Raw genomic sequence first — 12,030 nt, forward strand, 5'->3', positions numbered from 1 at the left:
ATAAAAACACTTTTAATTGGAAGAACAGCTTAAATGTAAGGACTTATTGCATCTTAACTTTTCCTCTCTTTCTCTTGTAGGTAGTGTTGGTGCTTCTTTTCAGTGCCAGTCCATCCATCACGACCACATTTGTCATGATGACAGTGACAAGGTGAGGTCTGTGTTGAATGTCACTCATGGTAAAAATGCATGCTGCCCTAATATTGTTGGATGCATTTGCATAACTGTGGACATAGGGCCAGGAGGGTGTGCCTTGCTATGCACACCGTTGAGATGCTGAAGGCCTTCCTGATTTATGTGTCAGAATAGTAGACTGCTCCAGAACACTTGAGGATTATTTTCAGGAAGTGGGCTGGACTCCTGATAAACTTCATTTTTTTTTGCCCTCATCCCTGTTCCTGTCACTTTGCTTCCTCTTTTGCGCAGACTGAGTGAATTATCTTAATAGGTACTCCCACAGCTACTAATTACCTTAGCAATTTGTGTCTGTTTCTAGTTTGAAATATCTTAAGCATTTCAGTTTGGTTTGTTTTTGTAGTTGATTGTGTTAGATTATGGTTTCTTCTCATACTGACGTTCCCCCCCCCCCCCCCCCCCCCCCCCGCCGTTTCCAAAGCCCAATTTAAATGGTGGGGATTGAGAATGAAACCTGTTTCACACCAAAGAAACCTGCTTTGGGCCTGTTTTTTTGTTTTTGAAATCAGGTCCAAACTGTTGGTAGTTTTGTTTCATTTTGGTGTTTTGCTTCTTCTCTAAAGGAATCTGGTTTTGGGGGCTTCCCAGTACTCCTCAGTGCCCTTGATGGCCCAGCCCTTGCAATAAATACTAATGTGGGCTTGCTGTTTGGAACATCTGGTTGCTGATGTTGGATGGGCTTAAATTTAGTCTTTTCCATCATCAGTTTCCAGTGGCTTCCCTCCCATTTCCTGTGTCTTACATGCAGGAATGTATCACTCCCTTGGTAGTTTTCCAAGGCAGACCAATCCAAGTGATCTTTTTCTCTGCTGTTTTAATCAAGATCCTCCTCCCTCATCCTGTTGGAGCTAGATCAAGAAGTTGGTTGGTCATTGGGATTTTCCAAATGGTTTTCTTTGTTCTGTGTGCTGATCTCTCTGTCTTTGTGGGCTTTGCTCAGACAGATTTCAGTCTGTTTACAGAGAGAGTGGTATGCTTTTAGCATTCCAGAGTCTCTTTTTATTACAGTAATCCAGGGGCATGGATTTAACTTCTAACTTATTTTAGAAGCAAGCTGCTGAAAGAGACTGCTAGACTGTATAGTTGGCTCTGTAAAATTCAGTATACCACAGATTGTAGAAATGAGCATTTGAAAAAAACCCGAGTGATGATAGAGGGAAAGGCAAGATCTCTTCAGGCCAGTAATATTGCATACATTTGTGCTTTGTAATTGTGAAGATGTTTTTGGGTTTTCTTTCCCTTGCTAAGTATAATATCCCTTTCTCCATTTGTTCATTTATGGTGGTGATGCCAAACTGTGCTCTGTTCTGTCTCCAGGTTTAAGAGTCTGGAGATGAGACTTCTCTCCACTTCTGCAAGAAACTTGCTGACTACTTTAAAATGTTTTTTTCCTCCTAATTTCTGAATCTTTGTGTGACCAATTTTGTGCTTTTAGGAGATGGCATTTTTTCATGACATAAGTGGGGATAGAGAAGAGAACTTAAGGCTTTTGTCACTTGATCAGCCCAATTTTCAAAGAATGTGAGAAACTGCTCTTCCCTCTCTTCTGTTTGCAGATATTGTTTCCCAGGGGGGAATGGAGAGAATGGATTAGTCTCTTGACTGTGTATTTATAATTTATTCAACTGATTCAGTCAGGTGTATTATTGATTGGCAGCAATGTGTCTAGGCACTTAGGAAATCTATCAGAATATAAAACAAAGATTGCTGTTTCTTCATGAGTGTACAGTCTATCAGGGGAGGCAGACAATAAAAATAATTAATATAGTATGTTACAATAAGTGCAGTGGAGTAAAGAAAATGTAGAGCAGAATTAAGTGGGATGAGAACCACCAAGAGTTGGATAGTACAGATTGTGGCTTTGAATAGGATTATCAGTCATTGTTCTGGGGAGGAAAGCAGTAGATAGCATGTTTAGAATTCAGATCCTTATGTTTGCAACAGCTTCTGACTTTCTTCTGTAACAACAAACTGCTCCCTGATACTTACACTTGGGTGTGTATATATACATATTATACACTCACAGATACATTCTCTCACTTTGAGAATTGAAGGGATTATGGGGCACAGCTAATCCAACCCTCTTTTTAAAATAAACTTGGAAGCTGTGACTCCGTTGGAAGAAATGACTTGTTCAGGAGTCATCCTGTAGAGCTGGATCTAGACCAGATCTTCTGTCCCCTATACAAGTCATGCAAAAATAATTGCTTAGCTATTCTGATTGTGAAAACTGTCAAAACATGTGATTGCCTTGCTCAGTATCCTCACTTTCAGGCATGATCCATTTCTCAGATTTGGGAATAAAAGGTGATTTTTCTTAAAAGTTGCCTCAATTTTAACTCCATGTGTGACTGGGGATGGGACCAGGGGTGAGATGAATTAATTTGTAGCCTCAATGGTACACTTTCCCAGAGTGGCCTGGAACACTTCCAGGAAGGCTGGTCATTTGAGTGAGGGAAATGGGAGAATTCTTTCTGAACTGGCATGTATGTGAATGGCTACTCAGAGCAGAAGTCTTTCTGGACAAAACTTCCTTGTGCTAGCCTTGGGTCCATTTGTCACAGAAGAAGGCATCAGTCCAGTTTGTGTACAGGTAATGTCATGTACACTGCTTTCCGGGAAGGTTGGAAATGTGTTAACTGATTTTTCTTTCATGTTTCTATGTATACATTCTTTTAATTTTGATGTTTTACATTTTATAGTTTTTTAAAAAGTTGTATGTTGAGTATAAAAAGATACGTAATACTACTTTTAACCCCTCTACTCAGAAGTAACATTTGGAATATAATATTAACAAGATTAATTAATGTTATATTTGTATAAAATATTATTCATCTTTGCAAGCCCTGGTTATTAGTATATATTCAGAGTTGTACAGCTATCTCTACCATCTAATTTTAGAACAATTTTAACATTCCTCACTCAAATACCCATACCCATTAGCAATCACCCTCCATTATTCCATTCTCCTCCATTATTCCTTCTCCCACCTACCTAGCAACCACTTATCTTTACGTCTTAATGGATTTGCCTATTCTGCACATTTATAAATGGAATCACATACTTTGTGGCCTTTGTGTCTGGCTTCTCTCACTTAGCATGATAATCTCAAGGATTGTCTATGTTGTAGCATGAATCACTATTCCATTCCTTTTTATGTGTGAATAGTATTCCACTGTGTGCATCTAATCTATTTTGTTTATCCATTTCACCGGTTAATAGGTGTCCACATTGTGGTTTTTATGAATAACATTACTAGGAACATTTTTATGTAAGTGTGTTTTTGTTTAGTTGGTCACATGGTATATTTTTAACATCTTTTTAAAAGATTTTATTTATTCATGAGACACAGAGAGAGAGGCAGAGACACAGGCAGAGGGAGAAGCAGGGAGTCTGATGCGAGACTCGATCCTGGGATTCCAGGATCACGCCCTGAGCTGAAGGCAGATGCTCAACCACTGAGCCACCCAGGCATCCTTATTTCTAACAGTTTTTAAAAAAGATTTGGTGAGAGAGCAAGTGAGCAGGAGCAGGGGGAGTGGCAGAGGGAGAGGGAGAACTTGGCTCCCTGCTTAGCAGGGAGCCCCACGCAGGCTAGATCCCAGAACTCAGGGATCATGACCTAAGCCCAAGGCAGACGCTCAACTGACTGAGCCACCCAGGCACTCCTATTTTAAACATTTTGAGAATCTACCAAACTGTTTTGCAAAGTGGCTGTACCATTTTACATTCCAGCAAATGCGTGAGGGTCTCACATTCTTCACATCCACATGTTCACATCCAGCACTCTTCGGTTGTTTTTTAAATTATAGCGGTTATAGTGAGATATCTCAGTTTTTAGTTTGCATTTCTCTAATGACTAAGTATGCTGAGCATTTTTTTTATATGCTATTGGCCATCCCAAATCTTCTATAGTCAGTTAAAAAAAAAGTCACTTAGGACCTTTTTTATTGTTCTTGCCCCTGTGCTTAAAAAAAAAAAAAAAAAAAAAAAAAAAAAAAGTCTCCCCATACACCCAATTACATAGTTATATGTGTCCATTATGGTAATTTGGGGAAATACACAGAAACAGACTGTGTCATAAGAAAACTCACTCTTTCTGCATTCTCTTCATGGTTAAAATAAAACTAAATTGCTCTGATTTATCTATGTGTAATTAATGACCCTAAAATTCATTTGGTGCATAGCACTTGTATCTTTCATGTTTCTGGGGTTTCCTGTGCTCATCTAGGAGTCTCTTGCTTGGAGTTTTCTCATACAGGTGCAGTCAAATGGTGGCTGAAGCTGGAGTCATCTTGAAGTCCTCAATCACATATTTGATGGTTGATGCTGACTGTCAGCTGGGTCTTCAACTGGGACCCGTGGCCAGAGCACCTAAATGTATTGTGGGTTTTCTCACAGCATGGCAGCTTGATTGCAAGAGTGACTGCTCCAAGAGGACCAGACAGATGTTGTAAGGCCTTTTATGACCTAACTTCTGAAGTCACAAAGCATCACTTCCAGCATAGTCACAGGCCTGCCCAAATTCAAAAGGAGGAACCTCAGTCTCCTCACTGGGGAGTAATGTCAACATAAGAAGAAGAGAATGAAGGGTGGGAGAACTTACTATGTATGGTCATCTTGGGAAATATAATCTGCACACTACATATACTTGAACATCAGTTAAAATGGCTGCATAATGTTCTACTATAAGGATACATGGTAATTTGCTTAACCGGTCTTTAATTGTAGAGCTTTAGGTAATTTTTAAAAGCTATTATGCATTTATTAATTCAACAGATATTTATTAAGTGCCTACTATGTGCCAGGCACTGTTTAGTCACCAGGAAAGAGTGGTGAAAAGACTAACAAGGAAGATCCTTGTTCTTCTGGTGCTTATTTTTTGTGAAAAGGGCAGAAAATGAGCTGTATTTGTAAATATCAGTAAATAACCAGATACTCATAAGTGCTGTACAAGTAATTGGGCAGTTGGCTAGATTAGGTATTAGGGAAGGTTTAAGAAGGTGACAAGCTAAAATCTGAATGATAAGGAACAAGGTGTGAAAATCTAGGCCATGAGGGGAACATCATAGGGAGAGGGAAGGTGTAATGCAAAGGCCCGGAGGCTAGAAAGATGGTCCAAACAGAGGGAATGCTAATGTGCACAAGCAGGGTAGGGTAGCTGAGGGTAGAAGTCGTATGAGATGAAGTTGAAGAGATGGGCACAGGGCAGCTTATGTAGAACTTGGTAAGCCAGGGAAAGTATAAATTTCAGTTCTGCTTGTTATGGGAAGCCTTTGGAAGGTTTTAAGCAAAGGAATGACATGGTCTGGCTTATATTTTTAAACATCCCTTTTACTGCTGTGATGAGATTTTTTTCTAATTTTGGTAACATACACCTAACATAAGAATTTACTGTCTTAATTTTTGGATGTACAGTTAAGTAGTGTTAAGTACAGTCGTTGTTGTGCAACCAATCTCCAGAGCTCTTTTATCTTGGAAAATGGACACTATATCCATTAAGTAGTAGCTCCCTGTTCTTCTCTACACTCCCTGCCCACCCCCACCCCCCGCAAGTACCATTCTTTCTGTCTCTGAATTTTTTTTCCTAAGATTTTATTTATTCATGAGAGACACCGAGAGAGAGAGAGAGAGAGAGAGAGAGAGAGAGAGAGAGAAAGGGGGGCGGGGAAGAGACACAGGCAGAGGGAGGAGCAGGCTCCATGCAGGGAGCCTGACCTGGGACTCATCCCAGATCTTCAGGATCACGCCCTGGGCTGAAGGCACGGCCCAAACCACTGAACCACCCGGTCTGCCCCTGAATTTTTTTTTTTTTTAAAGGTTTTATTTATTCATGAGAGACAAAGACAAGGCAGAGACACAGGCAGAGGGAGAAGCAGGCTCCCTGCGGGAAGCCCAATGTGGGATTCAATCCCAGGACCCTGGGATCACGTCCAAGCCAAAGGCAGATGCTCAACCACTGAGCCACCCAAATGTCCCATGTCCCTATGAATTTGAGTGTTCTATGCACCTCATATAAATGGAATCATAAGATATATTTTTTAAAATTTATTTATTCATATGAGAGAGAGAAAGCATGAGTATGCACGGGAGCATACACGGGGGAGGGGTAGAAGGAGGGAATCTCAAGCAGACTCCCTGTTGAGTGTGGAGCCCAAGGCTGGGCTTGATCTCACAATCCTGACATCATGACCTGAGCCAAAACCAAGTGGCCCATACTCAACCAACTGAGCCATCTACGTGCCCCATATTTGTCTTTTTGTGACTGGTTTATTTCACCTTAGTGTAACCTTGTTAAGGTTCATTCTTGTTGTAGCATGAATATTGAATTTCTTTCCTTATAAAGGCTGAATAACATTCCATTGTAGGTATATATAATGCATTTTGTTTATTCATTTATCATGGATGAACACTTGGGTTGCTTCCATGTTTTGGCTCTTGTGAAGAATAATGCTGCTAGGAACATAGATGTACAGATATCTCTTAGAGACTCTACTTTATTTCTTTGGGTATAGACCCAGATATGAGATTGCTGTATCATTTATATTTTTAGAGTTTTGAGAAACTGCTGTATTGTTTTCCAAAGTGGCTGCACCATTTTACATTTCACATTCTTGACAACATTTGTTATTTTCTGTTATGTTTTTTAACCGTAGCTATCCTATTTAGATGTGAGGAAGTATTTCATTGTGGTTTTGATTTTCATTGCCCTACTGATTAGTGATATTGAACATCTTTTCATGTGCTTCTTGGTCATTTATCTTCTTTGGGGAAATGTCTATTCAAGACCTTTGCCCTCCCCTCCTTTTTTTTTTTTTTTTTCCCTCCTTTTTTAATAGACTGCACATGCACAAGTTGGGGCGCATCAGAGGGAAAGAGAAAATCTTAAGTAGGGCTCGATCTCATGATCCTAAGATCATGACCTGAACTGAAATTGAGTCCTATGCTCAACTGACTGAACCATCCAGGCGCCCCAACCTTTGCCCATTTTTAAATTCGGTTTGGTTTTTGTTTGATTATAGGAGTTCTTTATTCTGGGTATAACCCTTTATCAGACAGATGATTTGCAAATACTTTACTCCCATTAACGGAGGTTGCCTTTTTACTCTGTTGGTTGTGTCCTTCGCACAGAAGTTCTTATTTTGGGGGTGCGTTGGTGGTTCAGTATCTTAGGCATCTTCTAGTTTCAGCTCAGGTAATGATCTCATGGGTCATGAGATTGAGCCCCACTTCAGGCTCTGTGCTCAGCAGGGAGTCAACTTGGGGATTCCCTCTCTACACTTTCCCCCCTTAAGCATGTACTCATGCTTACTCCCTCTCTGTCTCTGAAATAAATCTTTTTTTTTAAAGTTCTTATTTTGAGGGAATTTCAATTAATTTTTTCTCTTGTCTACCCTTTAGTGTCAGATCCAAGAAATTACTGTCAAACCCGATCTTATGAAGGTTTTCCCCTATGTTTTCTCCCTAAAAATTCTATAGTTTTAGTTCTTAAGTTCAGATCTTTCACTCATCTGAGTTAATTTTTGTATAATAGGGTAAGGTAAGGGTTGTCTTCATTGATTTGCATATGGATATCTGGTTTTCCCAACACCATTGTGGAAAAGAGTGTTTTTTTTCTTTTTTCTTTCTTTCTTTCTTTCTTTCTTTTTTTTTTTGAATGTTTTTTTTTCCCCATTGAAATTTGTCTTGGAATTCTTTTGAGCTTTAAGGGTCATTTCACTATATATGTAAGGGTTTATTTCTGGGCTCTTGTTTGTTCAGTTGGTCTGTGTATCTGTCTTGATGCTGGTACCACAGTGTTTTGATGACTGTAGCTATGAAATAAATTTTGAATGATATATTTCTTGAGCCTAGATTACTAGAATAGAATTTAAAAAAAGAATATTTTTTCAGCCTTTCCTTTGTCTTTTTTTGTATATTTTTTCACACATATGCATCAATTTATGCTTCCATATGAGAAGGCTTGTCTCACTTCCTTTTCACATTGAATAGCATCCATAATGTCAAGTTACTTTGTGAATGATTGATGAGAAATGGTTTCTAATTGTTTCAATGAGTATTTCTGTGATTACTACTGAAATTGTATAACTCCTCATAGCTTCATTTGTTTCCTTAGTTACTTACTGATTTTTAAAAATTTGTCTTTTGCATAATTTTCTCTCCTTTTGGGATTTCCTTCTTTTGGGATTTCCTATCACTGTGTATAGGAACATTAATCATCTGTCCTATTTGCAAAAAATTTCCTAGCTTTTAATTTTTTTTTTTTAGAGATTTTATTTATTTATTCATGAGAGACACAGAGAGAGAGAGAGAGAGAGAGAGAGAGAGAGAGAGAGAGAGTGTGAGAGGCAGAGGGAGAAGCAGGCTCCATGCAGGAGTCCCAGTGTGGGACTCGATCCCGGGACTCCAGGATCATGCCCTGGGCCAAAGGCAGGCGGTAAACCGCTGAGCCACCCAGGGATCCCCCCTAGCTTTTAATTTTTAATAAAGTTTTTTTCCCATTCAGAAGTTTAAAATTATTTTGAGAGCAAGTCTCTTGGTATAGTCCTTTGAAAATGTATTTTATTGCTTTTACTTTTAGGAAATCTGTTTCCAGTTATTTCCTTACATTTTCCTAAAGTTTTTAAATTTTATATTATGCTTTCTGAGCTATATGGTATTATGTGACACATTGTGTTTTTAAATAGATTCTCTCTTTGCCTTACTGTGTAATATCTGAGGTGATTGGAAATACATTGAAATGATAGGTATTTTGAGATTATTGTTATGTGGCATTCTTGTCTTGGCTTTTGAAATGTCATTGCCTGCTAAATTTAATTTGTTTTTATTTATATGACACTGTTGTAACAAACAAGCAAGCAGAGGCGAGATAATAAACTTCTGTGGGAGCTTAAATTTTATATTTGCTTTATAAAAAGTTGCTCTGCTTTAGAGGTTTTGTTTAAGGTGATCATTTCTGTTTTGTGTGAATGTGCTCAGATAATATAACACCCTCTCTTCTTTAACTTAAAGTTTGGTAAAGACCTCTTAAATGTGGCTTGGGCTGGAGGGTTCAGGGTTTGTAGAGATGTGCCATGTATCAATGTCTGTGCAAAAAGCAACCACAAGGACACTGGCATTTTCAGTGAGCTGGCCACATCTCCTGAATGCAGGGTGTTAGAATTCTATAGCCAGGGGCATCATCCAGAGCAAGGTTTCAACTATGCAGTCACATGAGCTCCACCAGCATTCCCTACAGGAAATTCTCTTTTCCATCAAACATGGTGAAAGTTTCAAGATATTCCTGTGTTCTGCTTAGAGAACATTCTCGTGTTTTTTGCATCTCAGCCATTTAAGACCCTCTCTCTTCATTCCCATGTCCCTTTTCAGCAACTGCTTTTTAATTATCTTCTTCAAGTGAAGATGGTATTGTCTGTGTGTGCTCTTCTGTTTCTTAACTAGTGCTAACACTATGATTTTTTTATTATCTTATTAACATTATTATTTATTTTCTTTTTTTTAAAATTATTTATTTATTTATGATAGTCACACAGAGAGAGAGAGAGGCAGAGACACAGGCGGAGGGAGAAGCAGGTTCCATGCGCCGGGAGCCCGACGTGGGATTCGATCCCGGGTCTTCAGGATCGCGCCCTGAGCCAAAGGCAGGCGCCAAACCACTGCGCCACCGAGGGATCCCTATTATTTATTTTCTTAAAGCCCTTACATAAGTATAGCCCATGTTCACTGGCTTTTCGGGTCATATTTTACTTTAGTGTCTAATTCCTAATGATTTAAGGCCTTGTTCCTTTTTGTTGCAGTGATCACTTTTAGTTAGCCTTTCTCTGCAAGTATTTCTGGGATGCCCTAGGTATCTTTTCTGATGGTTGTTTGCCCTCCTAGCGAGCTAGCCCTTTGATTGAGGGCCTGTTGCTTATCAGCTTTTCTAAGTGCTGCTGCTCTCGTTAGAGTCACTTTGGCTCCAGTTTGGGCTCACTTCCTAGACTATTGCATCTAATAAGACCATAGTAAAGGCTCAGGGATTTAACAGGTAATTAAAACAAAGAATTTAAAGCTGGGTATGAAATAATGACTGTTCTCAAGAGTAGCCTGGCCCAAGTTTTGTTTTCATGGCTTCTCTCCCTAGCCCTTGGCCTACTGCAAAAATAGGGTTAGCCTATCTTTCCTCAGGGAATGCCCTTAAACACTGCTGTTTCCTCTTCTGAGTTGACTCCCAACTACTTTCATTTACTGTTGGTGTAGTAAAAATTGGCACAACTTTTTAGAAGGCAATTTAGCAAAATTTCTCAAAATTAAAAAACAAAGGCCCTTTGAAAACTGTTACAAAATCACTTTTATGGATATATTTTCATATGCAGGCTGAACTATGTATGCATGAGAGTATTCATTGTATCTTTATAATATAAAAATACTGAAAAAAACCTAAATGTAATACTTAATGTTAAATATAAGAGATGGTTTATCCCTAATAAGGAAATAACAGGCTTTTATTAGATCTGTATCCAGGTTGAATCTTTTTATTGTCTGGGGCTGTCCGATGGATTTTTAAAAACTATGATATTAGCATATGATTTGCCCTGAGATTGAGCTGCTAGATCAATTTAGAATGAGAGTAATAGCAGGTAGAATAGCTCCCAAGGTGTGCCCTATTTGCCAGAACAGAATGAGCAAGGTGCCTTTAAGATCTCTGCTTCAAAGGGTATGCATTAAGGCAGCTCATGCGTCAGAGTCCACTCTTTCTCATAGCTCCAGAGATTGAATATGTCATGATGTGCAGTGCATGCTTTATTTGCACTCTTGTCTCTCCATTTCTGGCTTGATCTTAGTCTCTGTTTTTCCTGTTTCTGACTCAGCTTATCTTAGGCACTCAGGTTTATTTACTCTTCTGTCTTGAGCTCTTTCCTGGCAAATGGCCTTTCACCTGGTTCTGCTTTTTAGCCTCCCCCGCCTTCTCACTTTCACAGTTAGGGTTCTATCCCTGGCATCTCTCACCTGTACTGTGGAAACAACAGTATGCTCACTTCTCCATCCCAAAGCTGGCTATATTTTGGGAAGTTTTCAGTGGACTTGGGTTTGGGTGAGCCTTTGCTGCCCCTTTCTGGTCTTTAGCAACTATAGCTGGCAGTTGCTGATAACCTTTCCAATCTGACAGGTGGTAACATTTATGGGTGAAAGTGCTTATGCTGATGTTTTGCCTTAGATCATGTCTTGTCGTGGTTATAGATAATGTGTAGCCTGAATAGTGTAGGCAAATACACCTTTCTGCTATGTAGCTTCATCTGATTGGTCCTTTTAGCTGGTTTTTGTGGAAAGAGGGAAACTTTTAGGGAGGAAGGTGAGCAGAATTAGCTTTAGGAAATTTCAGAATTTCTTTTTTGTCCACTTGTTCCTCTCTTTTACTACCTATTCTACTTTTGTGTCTCATTTCTTCCTGGGTATTTGCCTGTTGAGGAAAACATTGGAATTACCACTGCTATGAAATATCATGTATCCTTAATTGAACTATTGAGTGCTTGCCATGTACTAGAACACTTTGCCAGAAGCAGTGAGATTTAGTCCTTGGCTTCAAGGAGTTCACTGTCTTAATGGGCAAACGACTCAAGTAAGTGCATATTTACATGGCAGAGTGATTAATGCTATATTAGAATAGAAAATAGAGCCCACTAACTCAACAGTAGTGGTGGAATTAGAGTGACATTACAGTCAGGAGACTTGGCAATGGATATGATGACAGCACAACCCTATTTCTGACAGTGTTATCAGTGGGAAACTGCCTCCTTCATTATAACGGTCACAGACTCCCAACAGGAGGGTCATTACGCAATACCTTCTTTGGCA

The 12,030-nt window shown here is 39.2% G+C and overlaps 1 protein-coding gene across 9 annotated transcripts in view; it reads left to right on the forward strand.

The window, feature by feature from the left end:
• Nucleotides 1-12,030, forward strand: part of RNF38 (ring finger protein 38) — a 138,929-nt gene that overhangs the window by 68,705 nt on the left and 58,194 nt on the right. For all 9 annotated transcript variants that reach the window (XM_072727917.1, XM_072727918.1, XM_072727919.1 and 6 more), the window contains exon 2: nt 81-151. In XM_072727917.1, coding sequence (XP_072584018.1) covers nt 81-151 — 71 coding nt within the window. The remainder of the gene's footprint in view (nt 1-80; nt 152-12,030) is intronic.

Source organism: Vulpes vulpes, chromosome 12 (assembly GCF_048418805.1).
Source record: "Vulpes vulpes isolate BD-2025 chromosome 12, VulVul3, whole genome shotgun sequence".
Classification (NCBI taxonomy): domain Eukaryota; kingdom Metazoa; phylum Chordata; class Mammalia; order Carnivora; family Canidae; genus Vulpes; species Vulpes vulpes.